We start from the raw sequence: 27443 nt of genomic DNA, 5'->3' as shown, positions 1-27443 counted from the left end.
AAATCACTTGTCATTAACATAACAACTACATCAATTTACCCATTGTCAAAAAACAAAAAAAAAAAAAAAAAAAAAAAAAAAAAAAAAAAAAGTACATCAATGTAGTCAACTTTCAACAATACAACAACAAAAACATCTACATTAGTACATTCCAATGAAACAATATTGGTTTGCATGAACCAATAATATATTTTCTGTGGTTATTTAATTATAATTACCTACATAATTCCTTTCATCCAAGTCAACTTAGATTTTCTCGACTCCTTAAAAAGTTAGTTGGTCGGACTAAAACATTGGTTATAAAAATGTTAGGAATTACTCCATATGATTTGCGGAGGGAGAGTAGAATACTTTACATGATTACCTGAAGATATTGTTGTGTGGCTAGCTTTGTTTTTTTGGATGGGGTCAATATGAAGCTTTTGGTAACAGGGTAGACACTAGGCATATATTTGATATGACCTGTAAAGTCCATCCAAAGTCATTTGCAAACCTTTTTTTTTTAGGGGGAGGGAGGGAGGGGGGGGGGGGTGTTGCATTGGATACTTGCCACTACTCATCTATCCAAATAAAAAGAAAAAGAAAAAAAAGCAATTATTTGCTTCAATAATATACAAGAATTTTTTTTTTTTTTTTTTTTTTTTTTTTCGAAGAAGAAGAATCAAATTGTAATACTTATGAATTGAAAATTTGAGTTCAAAAAAGAAATTGAATTTGAAATAACATATATACAAGTTATACATAAAAACATGTGTATATTCTTTACATTTATGTAATTATGACATTCGAAATTTGAAATAAAAGTTCAATTATAAATAATTATCAAAATATAATAAAATAATATGCTCATGTGTGGTGTTAAATTCAATTCAATGTGTTGTTTTAAAATATTATATTATTACACCATTTGCACAAATAAATATTAAAAAAAGATGTTAGATAGGACAAAGATCAAGAAACGGGTGGAGAATTAATTAATCATTCTTTATTTTTTGGTTAAAGGGGCATAGATTAGATTACCATTAGATTAGGAAGTAACATACACTAGTGTTCAAGAGATAAGCCTACTTGGCATAGTGTCCAAATTACAGTCATCTACGCAAAGGGTGAATCAAGTGGAACACCAAAAATAATTAGAGCCATTAACAGTTTTGGCCTAACGAAAGATTAAAACTGATTAAATAAGTAACTAAAGTCTTGCTTGAGGCATCACCTTTTACGTTAGTACTTGTATAAGGTTGTAAAATGAAGAGAAAATAACACACAACTTGTCAAATATGATCCAGTAAAAAAGTGCCTGCCCAAGAGACAAATACCCTGGCCCAAAACACAGGTCGCACCCAAAGATTGTGAGCCCAATATGTTGCCCCAGCAAGTTGGTTATAGAAAATATTTGCTCTAATACTTGCATGATTTTTGTTAGTTCTTGAGCTTCTTGTGTTTAGCTTCTTGATCATTATTTTAATTTATTTTTATTGCATAGGAAGTCACAAAGGCATTGCAACAAAATTGATCCTACTGTAGTTTTCTTAATGCCACAAAGCAGAACTCTTAAGGGGTTCATATTCACTTCACCATTTGTATTTTTGTATTCAGAAAATTAAAGATATGATTATTATATTTTGGGGCTTTGTAAATAAAGGTATGGGGATAGCCTCTCGGGGCTCCCTTGGAGCTCCAGGGTCAATGAAAAGAAGCATATACGTTAACCGTAAAATCAATTGAATTAAGGCAAAGTGCGGTTCCAACAACCCAAATGGCCACCCTAGGCAGGGTATCGTGAAGTCCATGGGAAGCATCCAAGCTTATATCTATTTCGGGTCAGGAAAAGTAAAAAATTGTCCGAAGATAAAGCTCATATAATCAACAAAATCAGAACAATTTCAAAGGTTTCAAGACCCATAGTCAAAAAAAATTGTGTGAATTTCATGGTGGTATCACCAAATTTCTTAATGTTGGTTGAAAATTGTTCAAGTGTTTCACAAATTGCGTCTTACATTTTGTCATATTCACTGATTTTGGACAGAAAACAAGGAATAACAATAATTCAAAGGAGAATCGCAGTACATTAGAAAATTAAGGGGCTGTTCAGCTTCTTAACACACAATTTCTGACTTCTGCAAGAATACATTATACTTAAATAAGGTTGTTAGTTTGTTACAGCATGATAGTACTTCTGAATTCTGATTTCTGACAACTATAGTCAGGACTAAATGTATGCTTCCATATGTACGTATCGTGACAAGAATACAAACTGTTAGGTATGTTGTATCCGAACCTTCTTCAAGAAGGATAAGGAGCTTGATAATAAACATGACTTCTTGGTGACAAGTAGAAGAACTCTATTGAGTATTGAAATTTAGACAATAAATAGTCATGATTACATTTGATGAATTAATTGTGGAATAGAAAGAATGATTACTCTCATGAATTAGGCTACTACAGACTCTGGGAGCATTAAGAGTATTAAAAATCTAAGGAAAAAAAAAAGGGGGCGCCGAAGAAATGTGGATATCCATATCGACAAACCTAAAAATAAAAATAAAAAAATAAAAACATGCACACTCTAGAAGCAAATCTCATCAACAGTCCATGCTCCCGAAAACTAAACAATCACATCCATCCGAGTAATAATGCCTCAATGGAAATGAAATATGGAAGCGCATATCATCAACAACGTAAAGATGAGCTGGATGGGATTGATAGCTGCAGAAGAGATATCTTGAGGCCTGAATAGAAAGAAACAGAAAAAAAATTGTTAAGAGTCTCCAAGTACATTCAGATAAGCAGACATCGAGAGTCTGGCTAATTGCCTAACAGTTGGACAACACACAGGGGCAAAATGTTCTCACTTGAGTCCAACAACAATTAGCTCATAAAGGTATCTAACACATTTTGCCCCATTGGTTGCCTAACCTGTTAGGCAAATAAAAAACGAAGTAAATCTATGGGACATCGGGGGTACAAGAACATACTTCTGCAACTTCTTGAGTGCACCACAGAACAGGACATTGTCAGGAGCAGGCAGCTCAGTTTTCAACGCCAACTGTGGATTGTTTGCAGTTTCTGGATTGACCACCCTGATATAGGTCTCTTGTCCAAGATACCATGAGTCAAGATTTGTAGTTCTCAAATTCCAAACACCGACATTGTCTAGTGAAACCAAAATAGCAGTCCAAGCCCCAGGATAAACCTAAAGAAGCGAATTTCAAGGGTTAGTATTTTCACAAGATGAACATTTATTGAACTTAGCAGCTTACTTGAGTGATTTCAATATGGAGTAAGACGAAAAAGGAAGCATGGATTAGTAGAATAAAACAAGATTTGATACCTGTGCTGTGGTGCGAGCAATTCCATCCCATTTGTTGTATGTTCCTCTACTGTTATTCGACCACTCACCATAATCCATACTGTATTATTGAAAACGTCCAAAGAAAATAATTAAGAATTGATTAGTACAGATAACATATAATCACATAGCTGTGTTCTCTTCACTTGAAAGAATAAGATTAAGGGTTAATAAGTCTAGATGAACTGATAAGTTTAGATAAAGGCTACTCAACTTCAAATCACAACTTTCAAACATTCAAATAAGTTGAGGGCTTAGCAACAAATTAAACGATGACATAATTGGAAAGGCTAAGAAGGGGAGAATTCTTACCCAACCACGAAAAAGTTGTATCCATCAAGGTGGTAAGTGTGGACCTTGGTCGCATTGTTTTGAAGGATGATCTCCAAAAATCCCCTGTAAGTACCATTAATAATTGATGTTTCCATGCGAGGGGCCCCTGTCAAGGGTTTGTGGGGGAAGTCCATTTTATAAATGCCTTTCAAATGGTGCTTATCAGCAAGCCTCATTGGTGTGGTAGGATTGACAAATGAAACCCCATTAAGAGCGGCGCGTTTTTTCCCACCTATCTTCACTGGGGGCTTGTTTTGTATGAGAAAAACATCAGTCACATTTATGTCACCATATCTAAAGGAACCCTGTGGGTTAGGACGGGCACCACTAGCAGACACATTCCACCTACACAATATGACCACAGAACATTTTAGCTCACATACATGGTATAGAAAGAATAACTAATTTTCTAATCATTTCCTTAACACAGTAATGCTCTAGGTAGAATTAACACAGTAATGTACTCAAAATCTGGAAAACTGAAAAGATCCGATATCTAAAGCGTATCACAATTTAGATTAAGGGGCAAACCTGATTGATCTGGCCTGATTCATGGAGAATGTCTTGTCATTTTCGTCTTGTGGAGCGTCTGGGAGGGGGCCGTGTGCCTTTCCTTTGGAATTTGAGTAACGCAAGATTGCAACACCGGTTACTTTCTGCCAAGTTGTTTGATTGACCATCCGAGCACTGGCGACTATGTAGTAATCAGAGCTGGCATTTTGATCAGTGGTTAGCAAAAATGAGTAAGATTGTCCCGCATGAATGTCCAAACTAGTGTAATTTTGCTGCACAGTGTAGGATCCCTCAACTTCTGCCAAAAGCAGATTGTGGCTCTGAATTCTGAAGTTCAAGCTAGTTGAGACTCCAACATTGTGTACACGAAGACGGTATGTTTTCCCTGAAAATATTGTTGTTTAATGTTAAGCGCTAACATAAATAATCACTTGGACTTAATCCGACACTGGTGTATCAAAAAGATAAATCAAATACTGAAACAACAAGCAAGAGCATTCTCCAGAACACACATTATCTATACTCCACATTCAATTAGTAAGTGAAATTTTGGTTAAAGTAATCAAATCATCAGTCACACTTCCCTAATTTTGCCTAATTATTTTGGTTTATAGGGAGCCTCAAAAGATCGTGATGACAGACAGGACGCACCTCGAAGTCCTGGATACAACCCCAAAACATTTTAACTATCTCCCATAATTAGATATACAAGTTTCACACAATTAAAAAAAAAAAAGTCTTAATAAGATTATCTTAGTTGTCATGACAGCAAAAAAGTTGCAAATTTAAATTATTGTGTAGGCAAATAGGGTCCAACACACAAAGAAGGAGGATAATATAACCATAAGCAACAACAATAACCCCACCAAAAGAAATTTTATTACCATTATAATGAGGTTTAGTCAGCAAAAGAGTAATTAAAAAAAAATAAACATTCAAATTAAATATATTAATATTCATTCATACAGTATATGAAGCACATGGCTTCTGAATTAAGCAAGTGAGGCACAAACTTAGTCAACACATTATGTGGAAAACACTAAAAGCAAAAGAACAACTCCAGCCCAGCAAGCAGAAATCTTGACCAGCCAAATAAGGTTAAACTCTCAAGTAAGCTGTTTAAATACCATTATTCACAGTTAAATATAGTAATAACATTCAATCAAATATAACAAGAATTAAACATAATTTGCCAAAAATAGAAAATATAAACTAAGATCTTATGATTTACCTGGATGAACATCAATAGTTTCATAATCAATGCCATCAGGAACACTGTTATTATATTTGTAAGGACCTTTTCCATTAATAAGAACACCATCTGGCATTCCTAGAGATTTGCCACCATTAAGGGTTTTCCTCAAATCCTGAAAATTTCAAAGATTTCATTCAGAAAAATGCATACATTACCAAGATTACATTATGCCAAATTAATGGGTGTTTGTAACACTAACCGAGTGGCTCTTAGAGTACCAATCTCCGATCATGAGGATGATATCGGCCTCGGGCGTGGCGAAAGGAATCGGAATAACTGGACGATTGTTGATAATAATTCCTCCATAACCACCAGAAGCTCTTTGGAAATTGAGTGAAGGGAAGTAAAAGAAACTCCCAATTTGATCCTTAACTTGGAATTGGTAAGTCCAATTCCACTTTGGAGGAATTGGGCAATTAGTTCCTAATACTCCATCTTGCCAGTGACTTCTCCTTTGAAATACTCCTGCCCTGTAATGTTGCCAATATTATACATCTTTTTTTATAATATGGTACACATATTTACTCAAATTATAACCAAAAAATGAAATGAAATTGAAATGTTACCATGTCATCAAGAGTTCTTCATCCAATTTGTTATGCACATTAACAACTACATTGTTGTTAGTAGTGACATTGATGGGAGGTCCTGGAAATTTACCATTAATAGCAATGACCTACATGCAAAAAAAAGTCCCAAAAAATTTCAAAAAAATTAAAAAAAAAAAATAAAGCTAACTACTTTAGCAAAATTGCAAATCATGAACATAAATAGTTCAAAAAAAGATTGCAACTTTAATGTTTAATGGTACAAATTAAAGCACATTTTGTAGATCTAGAAGAAAGACTACTTTTTTACATGAATTTGAGTAAAACCCATCATTTAATACAACATTAAAGCAATACCCAGATAATTAAATGACCCAAGAACTGAATTTTTAAGCATGAAATTAGAAGATCTGAAGAATGTAAACCTGCTCAGGAACACCCAATGGAGAAGCAGTGATGTATGAGACTTCAAAATCATAGTAAACAAAGGCATCACCAGCTGAAGATAAGCTCACTAACACTGAAATTAGGAGCCCAATTAACACTATTGAAGTGCTAGTTGAAACCATTTTATTTTTCTGGGTTCAGAAAAAATGGAGGTTTTTCTTTGATGTTTTCAAGAGTTTAATGCCAAATTTATTTGAGTTTTGTGTGTTTACATTATCAGCTTTTGGAGAGAGAAAAGCAAAGGCAGGGGAGCAAGAGAGAGAAAGAGACAATGATGAAATTGTAATTTCCAGAATATGAGGTTTTTTTTATGGGGGCAGAAATAAATAATCATTTTTTTCTTCTTTTTAACGAAGAAACATTTTTTAATAAGGAAAATGCTACACCTCATTTTGTTTTTAAAAAAATTATTATTTGAAGTATGGTATAAGTTCACGTAAGCATAAACTTTAGATATACTAGTCTCTTCTTATATCTAAATTTTGTTTAGAAAATTTTGAGCATATGTGTTTTGTTTTCACATTTGTGTTTGGTAGTTTTGGGAATAAATGAAAATTGAACTTATACAATTAGGGCCTGTTCTCATTGACTGAACTTAGCTGAACTGAACTAAACTCAGCTGAACTGAACTGAACTGAACTGAACTGAACTCAGTTGAACTGAACTGAACTGAACTGAAATGAATATTTTATAAGAGAAGGAAATTAGGAGCTGAACTGAACTGAACCGAACTGAGCTGAACTGAACTGAACTGAACTCAGCTGAACTGAATTTCAACGTAAGAGAACAGGCCCTTAATAGCAAAAGTGAATTGTGATCGATTGTGGTAGATCTTAAAACAAATTATATACTTCTTATTTATCATCACGATAATTTTTGTTATTTTTTTGCTTGAGCTAACTAGAACTTTCAATACTTTTTACAAAATATTTTAGATTATATAGTATATCTGAATGAGGAGTACAAGCTCTTTACTAAAGATGATATATTATACAAAGTATAAAGTATCTGTTTATTCAAACGAATCATTATATTATATAAAACATCAAAGAGTAAAAATGTGGGATTGATCTCTATTAATTTACATACACACAAAAAAATTACAAAGCTTTTAAAAATAAACATTTAAAGTTAACCCTCGTTTATACATTGTTTACTAGAAATTCACAAACTTAAGAAATAAACAATGTTTCTATTCAATACATAAAATAAAGTAAATACGGAGTACATTTTTGACATATGAGGTAAATGAAAAGCTTTTTTATTACTAAAGTAAATTAATTATGACTCTTTTCTAATTATTACACTTTTTAAACAATATGCTATGCTTTTAGCATAAAAAGGTATATATCCTTGTTTAGTAATTACCTTTCCAATTAGCTTTTGACATATGGATATAACCATACACCAATATTATGTTGGTAACTAGCTTTTTCACTCAAAATGAATTTGAAAAATGAGCAATTTTTGTCATTGTCTTATGTGCTTTGGCGTTTGGTCCACAAATTGATAGTAAGTTTTACGTTAATCTTAAATCAAAATATACATTTACATTGATTTTAACCTGTTCTACTTATAAACATCAACTAGTGCAATGTACATCAATTAATGGCTATAACAAAATGATTCGATATCAGTTGTTATACAATCTAATCCAATTAATATTCCAACATTAAATACATAAGAAATATCTGATTTGTTAAACAAGGTTATCTTGCACAATACATTGCTTAGGGCTTGTTTGGCATCATTTTTGGTTTTCAGTTTCCTGTTTTTTTGAAAACTAAAAACCAAAAACAGGAAACAAGAAAAAGATGTTTCCACTTTTTTGTTGTCAGTTTTCAAAATTATCATGATTTTAATAAGTCTAAATATTTTTTGATCCATTATGTAACATATGTAATATACTTTTAAAAAACAAAAAACCAAAAAACAGAAAACCACAACGATGCCAAACGGACCCTTAATTACTAGTTTATGTTAGTTAATACAACTACAATATAATTTCAATGCCGGCTAATTATAATTACTCTTATTAAAATGATAAAAACCCTATCGGAATAAGGAAAAGAATTAATATGTCAATAGAGAAAATTACGCCGTAGCAAGAGCAACATATCGAGAAGAAGATATAATTAAGAAAAAAAAGTATTGATTATATAACTATAATTATGATTTTAAATATAAAAATATAAGGGTAGTTGGATATAGGCTAGCATTTGTCGGTCATGATATAAGACTATCTTGATGGAAGAATAATGAGAGAGAAAGTAGCATGGCCATTGTTAATTGACAGCAAATTGACAACTCAGATATTGTTATTAATATTACCGTTTTTTTTAAATATCATTCTTATGGTATTTTTTTTTTTTTTTTTTTTTTTTTTTTTTTTTTTTTTTTAATCTATCATTTAAAATTCATACGAAGTATTATATATGGTGTTGTTAAATTCGTCTTGAAATGAATTTACAATATGCTTCATATCAAGTAAAAACTACTTGATACGAGTATTAGGGCTTGTTCTTATTGACTGAAATTAAATGAATTGAGCTGAACTGAACTTATTAGAGCTGAGCTGAACTAAACTGAATATTTTATAAGAGAAGGAAATTAAGAGCTGAACTGAACTGAAGTGAAAATAATCGTATGAGAACAGACCCTTAGTCAAATTATATAGAGTACTTCTTATTAAATATTGTTTAAGATGTGTTTTATACTTTTAAACCATAAACTTGAAAGGTTTTTTTTTTTTTCCTGAATGAGGGAATAAAATAGTAGAAAAAAAATGTTTCAAAAAAAAAAATAGTAGAAAAAATGGGAGAGAAAATAGGTAAAGCACACGCGCACTTACCTGATTGACCGTTGCTTCCTAGCAAAAGGGGACCTTTTTAAAAACAGTAGTGGCTTTTCTATTTTGTTTGTTAAATAAAGAGCTGTATTATTGTACATGCGCCCTCACTCATTTCATCCTGTTGCATCATGCCCTGATCATCAGCTATTTGTTACTATCATTATCCGTCCACCTTTCCTTTTTTGTGCATGCATTGCTTTTCATTTTTTCACTTTTGCTCAACGGTCAAGCTGACTGTTAGTTTATGGAATATTTGGTATGTAACTGTAATTTTTAAGAATGTAACTGAGCAAGTGACACTGCATCTGCCAGGAGGGAAAACGCATAGGCCCTATATTGCCTTATTAAGTTCACGCCAGATAAACTCATACAAGTACTTACTTCGTTTTAAGAGTTAATGAGAATTATTCAAATTCAATTTATATATAATAAATAAAATAAATTTTAATAAGTTTACATAACTTCAAATAAATTTAATTACAGTAATAAAATAAGGAAAATTGTTTGTCCAGAAAAGGTGAGGTCCGAAACGATCAACAACAACAAAATTTTCTCAAAAACAACTAAGTAGTAAAAAAAAAATTTGAAGAATGAAATGTTAATTTTCAATTGCTTGACAACATTTTAACAAGAGTCACATCATTTGAATACTAGTCTTTGTTGTTTGTGTTTGTGACCTTTAGCATTTTTGAGTGAAATTATTTCTCCCTTCCTTTGTGAGCAAGTTACAATTCCAATGAATTTTAATGGTTTATTTTCCCTTTTTATAACAAAATTAAATTAAAGAAACAACTTTAGTGATAGTTGAGACTTTTTCCCCCTTGTTCTTAATTATATGTCTTATCCACTGATTATGACCATATAATTAATGGAAAAGTATTATATCAAAGAATTAATGTGGAGCAGAGGCCATCACTTGGAAGAAAAGCATCAAAGTTGAGGAGAAGAATTAGAATTGATGAATCCATGCTAAATTAATGCATAAAGCTACAAATTGCGGTTATAAAGAATTAAAGATTATATATATTGAATAAAAGTATATACCAAAGCTGTTGACAAAATTATGAAAAGAAGGACAACGAAAATTTTTGGTACAAGATTAATAATGCATGTAATGTTTTGTCTATTTTTTGAGCCATATGATGATGCAAAAAGTGTAGAGAAGCAGATAGCCAGATATTGGCAAGAATGGCAACTAGGTCCAGCCAATTAGCCAACGCAACGAGCCCACCATGCAACCCTCTTCTTATATCAATTTTTTTTTTTTTTTTTGAAACAACCCTCTTCTTATATCATGATTATTATTTACAGTCATTTTTCATTTATTTTCATAATTCTTGAAGTTTATTAGTACCAAAACCAAAAATAATTATACCGTCACTTTGAGAATATTTGAAACTTAGGTATGGAGCGAGTATTGTTAGCATTATCGAGATTGTCAAATTACTAAGATATCTTTTTTTGAACGGTAACTTATTTTCATTAACCTATGGTTGATTGTGTCCAATTACATAAAAATGTAAGATGAAAATAAATCAATGCTAATTACATCTAATAAGTTAAGTTCACTAATTAAAAAGTACACGCCTTTACAATCAAATGTTGCAAAGTAGTTTCAAAGATATGATTAGATTAAATCATTGATTAAATACCGTATACAATGCAATAATTAATAGTGTATTTCATGATTTGTTTCGGGTTAAATTAATTGTCCTTAGCTTAGCCTTACAATCATGTACTTTTAATTAGGTGATTGAGAGTGAATAAATAGTAACGAGGTTTGATTGAAAGACAGAAATGAGAGTTACGGTTGGAGAACATTGAATAGAAAAGCATGAAAAGAGTAATGATCCTACTGTACAAAATTATACTCTTACTTGTATATCTTTGCTGTTGATTGATCAAGAGAGGACGCGGAAACATGTGGGTACTACTAGAATAATTTCTCTTCACATGCTCTCTATTTCGAACATTTCTTCATTTCTTTCATTGGCAACTCATATTCACTCAATTTTTGGTTGATTTATTTATATTCCAATCTGTATTCCATACATTATCATTGAGTCATTTGTTTATTATTAATACAAGTCAACGTTCTAATGTATGGAGTCAGTTTCTAGAATTTGACTTGCTGCATCTCGTACATTGCCCAACAACAGTCTACGATTGCCAGTACATACATTTAAATGTTGGCCCAAAAGTCACCTTACATATACGCCTAGTTATAAAATACAGCGCAAGTAACCTTTTTGACAAACTAAATGAAAATTCTTATGAAAATAAAAAATAAATATGAAAAAGGCAAATCTAGGGTAAATAATCTGTACGGGATATTTTTTTTTTTTTTTTTTTTTTTTTTTTTTTTTTATTCAAATGAGGATACAAGATACCAAGAGAAAACAAACAACTACCTACGGAGGGATAAATCGAGGCATAGCCACACCTCTTATATCCTCCTCTAAAATACGACTAAGTTCCACTGGCACATTATTACTATAAAATTCCAATTGAGAGTCATGAATTACTCCGCGGTTGGCCAACCAATCCGCCAACTCATTACTTTATATAAAAAGTCATCCGTATACCAATGAACCATGTAAGTTAATAAAAGTCCAGTATTATAAATACCCAAGTCACATGGTATGACTCTCTCTCACTTTCTCTACTTCTATTTTTCTTACTCTCTTACGCTTTGATTAACTCACAGGCTTAGAGTTCGCCCATGGTCATCATTTCGGTTTCACCTCGGAACAAATTCTTTGACTTTAAATTTTGCAAGTATTTTAAAATTTTCATTTCATTTACTCCATGTTAGTTAAAATAATTTAATTATGTAGTAATAGAAAATTTTATACTACCTTTGTTTCTTATCACAGAGGTAGCAATACAATTGTGGGTCTACATTAGAAAATCTCCTTTATAAACAAAATGCTTCCTTTTATCATTAAAAGTAAGATAAAACAGAGATAATTAATTAGGTAAAGGAAGGATTATTGACACCGTAAATCTTGCAGAGATTATTAACTGATGGTATTTAACAAATGTAATCATGCATGCAAATCTAACGTGGGAAGCACCGAAACTTGCTTTGCAAACGCCACAAATTTCGCAAAAGAGCCGTTATATAGTAACTAACCACGCAATCTTTCTCGTAAAATGCTAAACTTCTTGTCGAGTCTTAAATGACATCCAAAGACTATACTAATCTTTGTTTATCGAACAGTAATTGGGTAATCTTCTCCTCTCATGCTTAAATTTGCTTTTAAGAAATTATTGGACTTGGGGCTGTGTATTGATAAGCAGGATAATAATGTCTATTACTTATTACTACGTATTGTTTTTCAAAAGTCCGAAACTTTAAAGTATATTTAGTTAAAGAATGTTGCCACTTATATCGTTATATGATCACTTAAAATTATCAAAAGAGTTATGCAAATTATATATAAGGTACGTTTAAATGTTCACTCGAATTATGACAAAAACAAGACTCCCAAAGTCGAGGAGAGTATAGTATACTAAAACAATCAGGTAGTACTAGGACAAACGTATTAATTAATTGACAATGTAAACCAAATTGTAGCATGGTCCATTATAGTTAAATGCAGGCGCTAAATTTGGGTGTAAAAGGACCACCACATGGTAGTTGTTAATTTGTTATATCACTATATCGCATATACCCCTCTTAATTCAATTTGAAATTTGTAACAATTATTTTCCAAATTAATGAAGACTTTGAAGAAACTATACCAACTAATCTCTCCTACCTACTGACGAATCCAATGATCAGACCTCAACTCAATTTTGGTAGGCCCACATCTGGGCTGGGCTCTGTCTATGGCTCCAGCACGATCCAAAAGCATGTTCACCATTTTTGTGTGTGTTGTTATGTGAATGAAATATTGACACTTGGTTGCATATAGTAACTTTTAATACTACTTCCGTTTCTGAAAGTATTCTCACTAGTCACTAGTCACTAGTTACATTACATTTTTTTTTTTGAATGGCACTAGTTACATTACATAATAATGGTCGTCACTCAACTACTCAAGTAGCTAGGAGTAAGGGTTTGTTCTCTTCAGCTTAATTTCAATTCAGTTCAGTTCAGCTCCAATCAGTTCAGTTCAGTTCCTAATTTCCTTCTCTCATAAACAATTAATTTCAGCTCTATTCAGTTCAGTTCTGTTCAGTAAATTAGAACAGGCCCTCAGTCTGTATTAGGGATCACGTATAAATCTCTACACATAATGACTTAAGTAGGAAGAGAGTTCAGTTATCGTCATTTGTCAAACATATCTGAGGGAAATTCAAGATGGATCCATCGATAGTTAAATCATCAAATGAGCTTGTATACACTATACTAGAGAGCTTGAGTTATGAGCAAAGAGTTTCTTGTTATTAATATCAAGTATTTGTAATAGGAAACTGATAAAGAAACAAAATTCGCCGTCACAATGATATAAACAAAGGATGAATGAACTTCAATATAATGAGCTGATTAAAGGATTGAGTAATGGGGGGAGCCATCGAAACTAATGGGGGACAAACGACCACACCATTTAACCAAAATCTCAACGATTATGGAGAATATATTTATTTATTTTCTCCCCAAAATTGTGATTTTCTTGTGACCAAGAAACATATGTATGTGTATGATGATTGCTATATAATGAATAAATGAATGAATGAACGGCATTGCATGGCATGGCTTGTGATTGACTCGACTCGACTTCACTCCACTCCCATTGCTTATCCTCTTGCATCAAATGAATGGCAGACTCTCTTTTCTTCTATACGTTCATGCTTCCTACATACATAAGCACATTTATAATGATTAAAACAAAAGGAAGAAAAAAATGTTATTGTAAGTGCCTATATGTTCTGTAAAGGGAGGCCAATAATGAAGAATGTGGATGGAATTCTCGTCAAATGGAGTAGTAGGACGTACATGCAGAACTTATTTGCCAGGTCTTGACAGATGCAGTAACACTGGCCTCAGTTGCATTGTTGAATACATATAGCTTTGCGTCTTTGTATATTGCTTGTGTTGGGTAAACCCGGGATGTGATGCAGGTTCTACCGCCTTGGGCAAAGGCTTCTACAATTGAATGATCCACCTGTTTCCAAATGACATGATGTTAGATTTTGGCTAGAAGCCTGGAGGGGATATATGTAACAGTGTAACACAGAGTATATCAGGTCAGCTTACAAGAATTCTCATGGATAATTTTTCGCCTTTGAGCACTGGTACTGTGCTACCTAAGATGTCTTTGGCAACATCAGTTGCTATAGATGACCTGCATATACCATCAACAAAAGAAGAGTTTAGACATGTTTGCAATTTAAGAAGAAATGATCAAGAACAATCAGAGCAATTACAGGTTTTTCTAAAGATTTACTGACCTTGATAAATCAGTGCAGAAAAAAGTTTTGAAGTTGCCACTGGAGGTTTTGACAACATAGAAATAGATGGGAGTCTGTTCAGAGAGATCGTTATCAGCAAGAACCAATAACCCGAAAGGACCAAGAGCACCCCTCTGAGTGGCTCCCTTGCTGGCAGGGCAGCTATACTTCTCTCCTGTAACAGGTAAGCTTTCCAATGCCTCTTTTTCAATTTCAAATTCTGCAGTTATATCCATCTGTAGAGTAACCAAAGCATGAGATTATTAGTTTTTGAAGCAAGGCAAGATTTTATCTAATTGGCTCTACAATTAAACAAAACGAATGAGTAAATCAAAAAGGGATTAAAGAATGAATCAGAACCTCTGTAGCTGTGCTGACATCCAGCTGCACAACAGATCCTGCAGTAACTTCAACCCTGTTAAATTCCTTGCTGTTGTGTCTAAGGGTTTCTAATTCCTCCACGGGCCATTGAACTAAGTTGGTTTTAGTCTTCTGGTCGTACTGAACAGTTCTTGGAATTCCCTGTATAATTATCAAGCAATACAAATTACAAACTTGTCTTATACTTCATTATTTATTAAAACTAGAACAGAAAGAAATAATTTGTAGATGATGATTTGAATGTACCTGGAGTGATGCCCATCCTTTCTTTACATCAGCTGCTTCACTGTCACCTTCTGTGATCCAGCCCCACAAGATCCTTCTCTTCTTTTCTTGGTCGTAAAATGTCTTGGAAGCATAAAATCTTCCATAGTCATACCTTAGTCCAATGCCAACATCAATGGCACCATTATCAGGAACCCAAGTACCGTTGGCCTCACTATAGGTTCCCAACGCGTAATAATCATTCCTATCATCATCCATGCTTGCCTTGAGCACATGTTTCACTGATGGACCGTTAATAGAGGTATCAAGCCCATTTGTCTCAGTTAGTGAGACTGGATAGAAGTCAACACACTCCCACATACCAGTGGTTGGTACAGCATGTAGAATGTTGTCCAAGAGCTCATAGTTCTTAAAGTCAGTGGTCTCATACACAAGAGAAATGCCTGTTTTGTTGATCTTGGACCCGATTGTGATCCTCCATTTTCCCTCTGAGGTCAACCAGGCAGTTGTAGGGTCACGGAAATCCAATTTGCCAATTCCTGGAGGAGGAACGAGAACTGGGTTACCAGGGTACTTGACCCATTCCAGGAGAAGAGGGTCAGACAAGTTAGCTGGATAGGCAAGATTTTGGACTTGAACTGACTCGTTGGTTGATCCAGTGTAGAGCATCATGATTTGACCATCAGGTAGGATGGTGGCTGAGCCAGTCCACACGCCATTGAAGTCATACCAGCGATCTGCCACCATGGCTATGGGAAGGTGGATCCACTGTATGAGGTCCTTGGACACAGCGTGGCCCCAAACAATGTTACCCCAGACTGCACCTTCAGGGTTGTACTGGTAGAAGAAGTGGTACCACCCATTGTAGTATAAAGGACCTGTTTGATAGTTTTAGCTTCATCAGATTTGAGATACAATTTTCACTTTCAATTTGCAAGTAATTTAATCATGTTTTTGTGATGAAATTCGAGATATCTATGCAAAGCCTTGCTAGTGTAATCTAAGTGAAACAATCATGGGGGAAAAGGGTAGTCACTTTGGTTACAGCACATATTTAATAGTTCCATTTTGAAGTATCTACTTTTGTCAGCTGAATATTATCCTTGTTGGATAAAGTATGACACTGATGTCATGATCTTTTTTACTGAACAGCTGATTACACTCCTAGCCAAAAATTAAATTCCTAGCTAATTTTTGCTCAATAACTAAAACTAAATTTTTTTCGGACCACATCTGATATATTCTGGTTGAAAAAGATGTTTGTAAACTGAGAGAACAAGGTTTTCAGACGGTTCAACACAATAACAATAACGATAATCAAAATCATGTTTGAAGCTATGCATTCATAGGTTACAACACAAGCTACAAATGACGAAACTACAGATTCAGATTGGAGGACATTTCTTACTTGTTAGTACTCATATGCTTATGAAGTTTCAACACAATCAAAATGATGCATATTGCACAAATATGTTATGCTGTAATCCATGCAGACAGCTGCTATTATCTAAATCTTAATTCTTTGTCAAGCAAATTGAACACATGACAGATCATAACTTAAAGGAGGAGCAACTTTACCGTTTGGATCTGATGGCGAACAGTTTAACATCCACAGCAAGACCAATCACCAACAGCAAAGATTAAGAAAAGGAAAAAGATAATGTTAGAAAGTCCAAAGTAAAAAATCATTAGAACCATACATTCATTATGCAGTTTAGAGATTATTATATACCATTCTTTAGAATTTTTGAATATAATATGCTTATACCGTTATGCCAGATAGTAATGCAACAGAGCCAATGAAGCAGGACACTTCTTCTTTTTGGTATTTTTGATCAAAGAATATACTTCCACTTATAACATCATGGTGTATTATGTTAATCTAAACCTTAAGTACAACAAATCAATTTTTTTTAACATACACTGTCATATAGATATTGTGACACCCCCCCCCCCCCCCCCCTTTTTTTTTTTTTTTTTTTTTTTTTTTTAATATCATTCTTCTTATTTTTTCACTTTTTGACTACCTTTTTAAAAGTATTAATAAAACCATACCATTTCCTTAGTTACATTGTCACATGATTCAGGGCCGTCTCCGACAATTTGGTGGCCCTGTTCTAACTTTTAAAATTGGGCCCTTCAATTTTGGAGGACTATTTTCAAAGGTTAAAAATATTATTATTATAAAATGGCTTTTTTTTATCGAGTATAGTACTACAGATTATTATAGAGCTTAAATATTCATAGTAATAAGTTTAATAGCAATTCAATAAAACAACAAACAAAAACTTTTTATTTAAAAAGTGTCATCCTTTTAATATTTTTTGAAGCAAAATTCACAAATATATCTTCATAATCAAAGATGAATTTTTAGGTTTTAGTTTGAAAATGATGGTCTTTTACGAGGAAGAAGGTGAATTTGTAAGGATATAATTTTATTTTTTTTTAAATTATTGGGCCCTGATTTTGGGGGGCCCTGTTACGTGTGTGAGAAAAAACATGTCTAAAGACGGCCCTGACATGATTGTATTGCTAGCTGTTAGAGCTTATTCCCATTGGCCGGCTCATGTCCATTTCAATAGATTAGATCAAGGTCAATTCGTGTTGGGTAGTATTGTGATCTATTAAAAATTAATTTCGTAATGAATTACAAGTTATCCGGCCAAAATCAATTTATAGTTTTCATCAAGTCTCAGTTTTGACAGGTCTATAAGGAGTATATGCTATTAGAGATTATGATCTATTATGTTATCAATATCAAAAAATATAAAACAATAAGTTAATACTCGTAATAAAATTAAGAAAAGTACCATTCATCCAATTCTTCTGTGGTTGAAAGTGAAAAGAAGTCTTCTGCCAAGCTAGCTGGAGATCATTCCAATCAAAGAAAGGCAGCCTAAGGCCGCGCAATGGAAACCCATTAGCCTTCTCAGAGACACCATGAGGCTTACCACGCGTCACCTTGAACAACAACTCCTCTGACCCCGGCACAACTTCTACACCAGCCAAATTCTCAGGTGGTGGCCTCGACAACTTTAAATCATTAGGCTTGACACCTTCATTGTCGACAACAATAGACTGATTATTGTAATCCAATAAACTGACGATCAATGCACATATCATGAGGCCGGAAAAGATGAGCACCCCGATTTTTAAGGACCGTCTTCTTTGATGTTTATCAGCCGAACCAATGTCACATTGGTCATGGCTAGGGGGCAATGGTGCGTAGGAGTAAGGGAGGGTAGAATCCGAGGATTCAACCATTGTAGTGTTGCTTTGATTTGTAAGGTTAGACAAAGTATTTGGATATTGATAGGAGTTTGAAAGAAAATAAAAAAAAAAAAAAAAAAAAAAAAAAAAAAGACAGGATGGCAAATATAAGTGATTTGCCAACAAGTAATAATGAATGTGAATGAGAGAAAAAGTTGGTTTATTTATAGTGTATGTTTGCTTGAGATTTGAGAATCACATAAAATATTCATTTACCTAAGGAATGGCCGCTTCTTCCCGCTTGATTAGAGAGAGAAATAGAGACATTGATCCATGTTAGGGAAGTTGCATTATATTATTGATTGATAATGTAATAATGAAAATCTTAGATTCTATTACTTCTGTTTTGTGCATGAATATAACCCAGGAACAACTGTAAACTTTCAGAATATTCAATAATATTTTATTCACTGCCCATTAGGCCAATTGTATATGCCTTAGCTTACTTTTTTTTTTCCTCCTTTTTATTCAACTTTTTTTGCGTAATTTTGTTTCCATGGAAAAGGTTGTTGATTCATCCTTAAAAAAAAAAAGGATAAATTTATCCCTTATAAAAGTTTCATATAGCCCAAAAAGGTTTAAGTTATATAAAACTACATAAAAGTTTTCATTTGGAGTTGCAATTCTACAGGATAAAATTTTGAAAAGGAGACAAATTTAAGGAAGTAAGGACTCTTCATTGATAGCATTGAGCCTCAAACACCTTTTAGATAAGGTATGTAGCTCCTCCACACAATTTTCCCATTAATAATGATAATGACAATTTATAAATTTATGTACACATGCAATTCCGGGTATGTATAATGTTCAAATTAGGTTTTAGATGCAAATGTTAAAATTTTTACCAAACGGAGTACTCCCCCTTGTATTTTGTTAAGGTAACGAGTTATGTATAAAAACGAGTACAAAATAGATAAAAATCAAATCCTCAATCTCATAATAGAAGGGACAATACTCACAAGAGTCACAACCTACCACTACGATCAAAAAGGTATATATTACAAAATATCAGTTGATTGAAATCATGGCCAAAAAGGTATATATTAGACTAATAAAGTAATAAACTAATACGTAGTAATACTCTGCATTACCAAATAATTCAAATAATTTGGAATTGGTAAAACCAAAGCAAAAATATTAATATTGGCGATCTACAGTATCAAAAAACATGTTATGTTTTATTGTGATGAATATGGTTTATATTGAAGAAGACAAAAGGTAAAGAATAACATGATCCAAAACCACCAATGAAGGCAAAGGTAGCCAGTATGAATAGTAAGTAGACAGGTTGAATGATTGGTTTGAGTTGGTATTAATAATTGATAATAAGGGCAGACAAACCATGTTGATATTGGGTCCTATTATGCACATGTTTGCTGTGCACAACTCTCTAATTCCTAATTTCTTAGCTCCCTCACATCACATGCCCCTCTCATTTTCTCTCCATAATTGTAGCAATCAACGTACATGATACATCAACAGCAGAACGTGATCTGGATTATGGATCCACCCCACCTTATTACGAACTCGGAACTCCTATTATTAACTTACACGTATCGCTTTGTGGTTAATTTATCTCCTAATCCCTTGATAATTGCCTTATTTTATTGTGTATGTTGTACTTGTGTTATTTCAGGAGTAAAAGGGGGAGGGAATGGAGAAAAGGACTTTCAATCAATCTGAGTTTTAAGGCTCAAACAAATACATTTGGTGTAGAGTGCCCTGTTCAACAACTGGCAATCGGAATTTAATTAAGCTAATATCGACCTAAATCTTTGGTTTTCAGAGGTTTTGGGTATTAACTTTGCTTTAAATATCAAGGTGCTATATAAATCTTCTCATGTTAAGCAATAAGGCAGGTCTGTCTTATTTGTTTTGGTCAGATGCAGTCACTAAGACCATGTTAAAACTTGCAAGTAGTTTTAATGTCAGTAAATCTTTCACACAGAATAAAGATGGGGAATGTGGAAACAAGTTGTTCAATATTAAAGAGGATACTTATATTTATGTCAGCTCAAAATGATTACTGCAAGTTTCTTACACTAGTTGAATGATCAGACACAGCTCAGATTATAGTAGTCAGTGGATTGGCTAAGATAAATTATTTCTCAAGAATGAATCTCATAGCTGGGGTAGTACTGATCTCCCTTGATCCCTTCTTTCTCTCTCAAGAAGATCCCATCCACATCTTATCCCGAAAAACTCCAACAACAATAAGTGTATTTTCATGTACATACACCATATTGTGGATTTGTGGTCCATTCGACGTGCTAAGAATACTCGTCAAATATATTAAGTGGCCTGGCCCTTGGAGTCTAGGCCAAGAGTCATCTACTCGATCACCTAAATAAACCTCACCGCTACATGGTTAAAAGACTAACAGATTAGACTTATAGAGTTAATTTATTCTTCCAAGTACCATCATGAATGTTTTTCCAAGTAAATCTAGGACCACAAGCAGAAGATAAGAAGCTGATGGAACTCATTCCTTGTATATCACAAATACTTCCCTTGAAATTAATGAATAGTAAACCATTTATGTTTGTGTCAAATGACATTCAAGAGATACCCCCCAACTGACCATCCCAAAGCACAAAGAAACAAAATAAATAAGTGTTCTAGTTTATATTCGACAAGTCAACAGTCTAGATAAGTAGAAAGGATAATATCTGTTTATTCAAGATAGCATGCCATCTCTCATCCAATAGAGGAAAAGAAAGGAAGGCTGTTTATTTCCAGAGATCAAAAGATTAGCAAGTGGTGAATGCATCAGTTTACTCTTTTGGAAGAGATAATTAGTCCTCACTTGCAAGCAAGAGCATCAAATATTCACACATTAGGGGGTGGCCAAATCTTCCCGAATAACTCCTCAACTCTGTTTGCTTGATTAGAATAACCGTCAATCCCAGCAGTGAGAAGCTCAACTGCAGCAGGCCCCATCGCTGATGCCAAGCTTCTTTGGTCCCACTTCACAAGCTGACATAAAGAAAAAATCAGCACCCCACCCTCAAGTGTACTACTCAAGATGTAAAAATTTAACTTATTGGTAGCAATGCTAATACAGCCTTCTGGGTGGTGGATATAAATTATAATACCTTCAGGGAATCCTGGATACAATGATCCCTTTTGGAATGCAGGATATAATAATAGTACTTTCGTATATCTGTACCACATAGATTTTCTGAGTTTTCTAGATGGGATCTTACTGTCTCATCTAAAGATTATTCTTCTTATCTTTCTAATTTCTATCTATTAGTTTCACTGAAATTAATGAGTTAAGAATTGTTTGGTTTGCGCAGGACGATTTTCAATGACTATGGCTTTGAAATGCAACTCAATATGACCAGATTGACCACCAAAGATCAATAACAAGGTCAACTAAACATAATAGGACAGCTAAGGGCTAAGGCTGGAGGAGAAGAAAACCTAGCCCACATAAACCAAAGGCCTAGGCTTCCTAGCTCACCAACCATTAAGTCCATAACGGCTAAAAGCAGGGGTCAATTCCACAGTACCACTAAGACTTCTACATTTGTCTTGGTGGGTTTGTGACATACACCAACAAGGAACCAACTCAGCTTATGTAAGATGAATATTCCTACTAAAGTGAAAAAAATCAGCCCAAATTGCCTTTTTCTTTTATAAAGAATGCAGCAGAGACATATTAGAAAGGCCACAGAATTACTATACGACAAGATCTCATCAAGCAATTACTTCATCCTCAAATTCATAGATTTGGATTGAGCAAAAAAAAAAAAAAAAAAAAAAAAAAAAAAAAAAAAAAAAAAAAAAAAAAAAAAAAAAACAAGAAGTTAGATTCACTTCAGGTCAAAAGCACTCTACAGATTACAGAATCATTATAATTTGACGATCTCATTAAAAGCTCAACAAGTGTACATGCAATTATGCAAGCAAGGATGGAAGCAAACCTCTTCTTTGCTGAACTCATATGTAGCAGCAGATTGTGGGGATAGCCTCCTCGTGAAAGCATATTTCTCATCAGGAGAGGTTACAGATTCTTTTAGCGACCCCAGTACCTTAATAGGTGCTATAATGTAATCAACTCTGAAGATTGAGAATAGGAAACAGAGTAAAAACAGGTAGTATTTCAGAACTCAAACATTTAACAGGAGTAACATGTTAAGACTAGTAGGTACTCCTACCCAAGAAGAGTATAGAGATCCTGCTTATTGCGAACTGCCGCTGCCATTAGCTTTGACTTGTGACCATATTTATGAATATAATTGTATGCTTTTGTCACCTGCAAAGGTTCCATATAATGAGACAAGGCTTAGTGTTCAGTAAACAAATTGTTCCAAAAGACCCAACTCCAAATGCAACATGAGAATGTATAATTACAAACCTAAGGTTAATCCAAATTTCATAATCTGCTTATACGAGAGTGTAAGGCAAAACAAGATTGTCCACTCAACTGCAGACAAGCTTACTAATAAACTGCTTTTACAACATGAACAGTACAGTAAATGACATGAGGGCAGCTTTGCTAGGCTTGTAATAAAAATAATTGTATAAGTGTAGAGGCAAAAGTGTAATCGTAAAGATTCAAGAAAGCAAAAAAACTCATTCAATTTCTTCCCACATTCAAGCCCCCCCCCCCCCCCCCCTCTCCTTTTGTTCAGGAACACAACTACACAAGGTTGTACAATACCAATCACTAGGTTCAGTAAAGATAAAAAAAAATAAAAAAAATAAAAAAAAAGTTCAATGTAAAAGCCGTCAAGTCTAACTGTATCAGTGGCAGCTCATTCACACGTCTCAAAGGATATTCTTTCTTATTTCAATGATCAAATGTCTCATTTCAAATTAAACTAATCAGTTTTGAAATCACAACACATGTAGACATTAGCAGAATGGAAGTAGTCATTTAGGAAGTCATCTGTAACTCACCAAAGCCAGCCCAGGATCTTCCCCTCTTTTAAGAGCAGCATCAATCTCAGAGTCACCAGAATGATTACGTGCCCAATCCTGAATAACTACACAATATTAACAAAGAAACGAGATACAAAATTGCATCCAGCTCAATGTTTCCTTCTGGTGGAAATTTACCCTTATGCGACCAACAAAAATCTGAATAACAGATGCTCCAGCTTGGGCTGCTGCAGATGCTTGGGCAAAGCTGAATGATCACCCAAAAAAAAAAAAACCTCATTAGCGTCATGTATCAGCAGCCACATGCATAGATTTGTATATCCAGGAAATCATGCATACCTAAGACCTAACCAGAAAAAATCAACCTAATAAATCCGTCCATCAAATTATTTGCCACCTTCGGAATCATCCATTCACAAGGTGGCAACAATTGAGAGGTAAAGGATTGATATACACCCCCAAGAAAATTAAATCCAAAACAAAGAGTTTCTTTCTTTCCTAACTTCACACGTAAGTAACCCTATAGTCCTACGATTTTATTATTCCTTAATATTATTTTAAACTTGAACTAAATTAGAATGAAAGCAGTTTCTGTGGACAGTGGAGGTGGTGCATGAATTATGTATTAGCACAGCGGATTTAAAACAACACAATATGAGATATTGAAGAGACTTAAGACAAACAATTTGCAACTTTGGAGATGGATAACATGGTTATAAGCTTATAATTCAGTTAGCTGATATCCATTATTTACAAGAGAAACAATCTAAATTTTCCCAAGTGGTGTCAAAGAAAGAACTATCATATAAAAGTAATTTGATTCCTACAAATCATTAAAAAAAAAAGCATGAGTTGTTATATATCCATGCCTGTAAACACAAGTTAGGTGGGTTTGTATGCCCTCAGATTCCAGCACCCTTGCAGCCTCTATTCCCTGAGAGCATAAATTCAACAATTGTAACACTAGTTGCTAACAATTGGTAGGTTCACATTTGCACAGTGAATGGATCAAACAAATTAAAAGATATTGCTTCTAAAAACCTGCCATGTTGAGGGAATCTTAAACAGCAAACGCTCTGCAGGGACCTCAACATCATTGTATAGCCTCAAAAGTTTGTGCACCTGAAATTTTGATAGCATAATAGTTGTAATTTTGATCTAGAAGAATTATTTCATGCATGTCAATCTAAGGTGCTGGTTTGAAATATACCATGAATGTTATTGAAATCTACTGCTCCCTATATTCAACACCGTTTGCAAGGTTTGGAATCTGAGACTTTAGTTTGAGTCAATTTACAAAGCAGCTTGAAATTGATTTATGATGGAGCAGCTTTCATTTATATTTTGTATCCAAGAAAAATAATGCCATGTCGGAGGTTCACTCCTTCCATGGTAAACAAAAAAAATTATACAAAAATACTCCCTCTATTATCAAGTTGTGCACACTACTCAAAAAGCCATTACACATTAAGTTTAGATAAGTTACAATAAGGGTATCCAAGTTCAAGTCACAACTACAAAAAATTCAGATAAAAAAATTCAAGCGAAGAAAACATACCCGAATTATTTTATTGGTACTGTAAGCCGACATATATAATTACAATGGTACTTTTAAACTGCCATTTAAAGTGCATTAATACGAGTAACATGCAATGTGGATTTTTTTTTTTTTTTTAAAGAGTTAGGTGGACATATAACACGGAATGAAGGAGGTGCATTTTACAAACAATGTAGCACAGATAAGCTCGAATGGCACAATGATGACATGGCTGGATGCCTGGATGACCATAAAAGCAAAAAAGTGGAATAGCACTTCCACCTCTTGGCCACAACAGCTGTACACACTTCTTAAGTTGAAATTTTTTCTCTTAAGATCCCTTGAGGAAGACATCAATAATGGGAATGGATGATTTACCTTTTTAGTGCAAAAAGGATGTACTATGTATAGAAATCAATGCAACCCAGTATTCCACATACTAAAATACAAGATGCATAAGCGATTGCAAAACATTTATTAGGTTTTTGCAGTAACTTAGCATTCCTTAATACTTCTATCAGCTCATGCCCATCTAGCAAAGACACTCAGTATAGAATTCTTTCCTTTATAATTGTAATGTTGAAGAATTGGAAGACATGTATGCTTGTCAAAGGAATAGTTTTTTGCCGGGGGGGGGGGGGGGGGGGGTGTTGGTTAAGACTATGTGCCTTTTCAACTCCAAGAAAGAGTTTATTGGTGTCCCAGAATCTGACAGTTCATAAGGAATGAAAAGATCACAAAAAGGCAAGCCATGTTCAGTTTGTCAATTACAGCAAAAAACAAACATATCCCTTTCATAAAGAAGAATTCTTGATGCTCATCCAATAAAAGCACAGAGCAAAGCGAATGACATATGCAAGTTCAATTGAACAGAATAATTTTATTCATGTAGCTACATTAAAAGGCATCGTCAAGTTCAATTGAACTTCATCAATGCAACATTCACAGAAGATTGGAATATGCGAGTAACTACAATACCTTGTGAACTATCCCATGAGTGTCGTAAGCTAGACGAGAATCCACTTCTGTCGACACCCTACCAGGTACTAGCTTAGCCAAATCAGCACCACAATTCACTAGGGCCTATGCATTCCCAATAATCACAAATTATATACTGGATCCAGCAAAAAGATTCAAAAAATTCTCATAAGAAATCAAAGAAAATAGGTGAAACCTTGTCGTAGAAACATGACAATCTAGCATCAGACTTGCCAATACTAGCACACTCAGAATCTGCCAATGCAGTATCAACCGCACTCTACAACCAAATTAAACAAACATTTTCAAATTCATCACATGATCAACTACTCAATTTTCTTCAAATGTTCTCCAAATTTTCGAAATATAACACTAATACCTTGAAAATTGTATCAGGAAGACTCAAAATACCTAGCAAAAGCGATGAACTAACAGTAGCAGCAGTAGGGGGAAACCTATGTTTACACAAATAATCAAAATCAAAGATAATCAGACAATCGAATCGAAAAAAGAAGCTAAAACAAGTAATTAAAAAGTAAATAACCTTTGGAAATCATCGAAAATGACGGTATCGGGAACAATCTCACTGAACCTCGAAACAGCATCAAATTCAGAGTTCAAACCTTGAAATCAACTCAAAACAATCATAATTACAAAAAATGACAAACTAATTAAAATAATAAAAAAGATGAGCAAACGAAGAATTACCAGAATCGAGAGAAGAAGAAAGATCGTTAGCAGAAGCACGAAGTTGAGGAAATGCAATTGATGATCGTCGGAGGTTGAAGGTGAGATTAGGACGAAGAGGAAGCTTTGATCCTAACCCCTGCTGCCATTGAAAGTTGCAGAGATGTTGATGAAGATGGAAATGGAGAAGAAGAGAGAGAAAATGAAGAGAAGAGTTACCTGAAGAGGAGAGGAGAGAGATGATGGCGGAGAAGACAAAGTTGTTGCAGGCATTTTTCTTTCTGTGTGAGCGCTAACTCTGATGCTGAGTAACAAATTTATCTATCAACAGGTTATTTTTTTTTATTAATATTATCCCAAATGATCAAAATTAAGGTACTTTCATGAAAAGAAAGGTTTGATCAAAAGGCACAACAATCGGTTTATTGAACATAAAAAGAGTGTGGTTTTGTAATATAAGTACTAGGTTAGATGATTGGATATGTTACTTATGGAGCGTTTGGATTGTGGGAATGAGAGTTTAGGGATTAAAAAGTGTGAATGGGATTGAGAATTACCTTTACTAAGGGCCTGTTCACCTTTACTTAATTTCAGTTCAGTTCAGTTGAGCTCAGCTCTAATCAGTTCAGTTCAGTTCAGTTCCAATCAGTTCAGTTCAGTTCAGCTCTTAATTTCCCTCTCACATAAAATATTCATTTCAGCTCAATTCAGTTCAGTTCAGTTCAGCTCTAATCAGTTCAGTTCAGTTCAGCTCAGTTCAGTAAATGTGAACATGCCCT

General features: G+C 33.9%; 3 protein-coding genes and 1 long non-coding RNA gene across 5 annotated transcripts; 1 reads left to right on the top strand and 3 right to left on the bottom strand.

Moving 5' to 3' along the window:
- Nucleotides 1–46: 46 nt before the first annotated feature.
- Nucleotides 47–22384, top strand: LOC145597316 (uncharacterized). The gene is made up of 2 exons (XR_014103317.1): nucleotides 47–91; nucleotides 22318–22384. It is a non-coding gene; the product is annotated as an uncharacterized LOC145597316 (long non-coding RNA).
- LOC145597627 (monocopper oxidase-like protein SKU5) lies at nucleotides 2331–6750 on the bottom strand. The gene is made up of 9 exons (XM_081653838.1): nucleotides 6424–6750; nucleotides 6017–6126; nucleotides 5650–5920; nucleotides 5427–5562; nucleotides 4214–4580; nucleotides 3662–4027; nucleotides 3332–3410; nucleotides 2976–3193; nucleotides 2331–2729 (listed from the first exon to the last, which is right to left on the bottom strand). Exons 1-9 carry the CDS (start codon nucleotides 6565–6567, stop codon nucleotides 2639–2641), a joined length of 1782 nt encoding a protein of 593 aa, XP_081509964.1. The 5' UTR covers nucleotides 6568–6750; the 3' UTR covers nucleotides 2331–2638.
- On the bottom strand, nucleotides 13754–19199 carry LOC145597387 (acid beta-fructofuranosidase 2, vacuolar-like). Its single transcript, XM_081653541.1, has 8 exons — nucleotides 18113–19199; nucleotides 16881–16889; nucleotides 15324–16180; nucleotides 15057–15218; nucleotides 14697–14932; nucleotides 14503–14590; nucleotides 14242–14410; nucleotides 13754–14100 (listed from the first exon to the last, which is right to left on the bottom strand). Coding segments are annotated over exons 1-8 (1977 nt in total). The 5' UTR covers nucleotides 18567–19199; the 3' UTR covers nucleotides 13754–14098.
- Nucleotides 21046–27036, bottom strand: LOC145597315 (uncharacterized). Of its 2 annotated transcripts, none has more exons than XM_081653452.1 (13): nucleotides 26884–27036; nucleotides 26686–26803; nucleotides 26522–26600; nucleotides 26357–26432; nucleotides 26174–26257; nucleotides 25978–26082; nucleotides 24504–24584; nucleotides 24332–24396; nucleotides 23640–23709; nucleotides 23481–23558; nucleotides 22736–22833; nucleotides 22502–22637; nucleotides 21046–21548 (listed from the first exon to the last, which is right to left on the bottom strand). In XM_081653452.1, the coding sequence occupies exons 1-13, from the start codon at nucleotides 26935–26937 to the stop codon at nucleotides 21402–21404; spliced, it is 1191 nt and encodes a 396-aa protein (XP_081509578.1). In that variant the 5' UTR covers nucleotides 26938–27036; the 3' UTR covers nucleotides 21046–21401. The 2 variants fall into 2 exon arrangements, with proteins under 2 accessions (XP_081509578.1, XP_081509577.1); XM_081653451.1 differs by having other exon boundaries at nucleotides 26686–26806; nucleotides 26884–27001.
- Between the last annotated feature and the right edge of the window lie 407 nt (nucleotides 27037–27443).

This window comes from Chenopodium album, chromosome 20, assembly GCF_948465745.1.
Source record: "Chenopodium album chromosome 20, dcCheAlbu1.1, whole genome shotgun sequence".
NCBI lineage: Eukaryota > Viridiplantae > Streptophyta > Magnoliopsida > Caryophyllales > Amaranthaceae > Chenopodium > Chenopodium album.
This window is presented reverse-complemented; position numbering and strand designations above follow the sequence as displayed.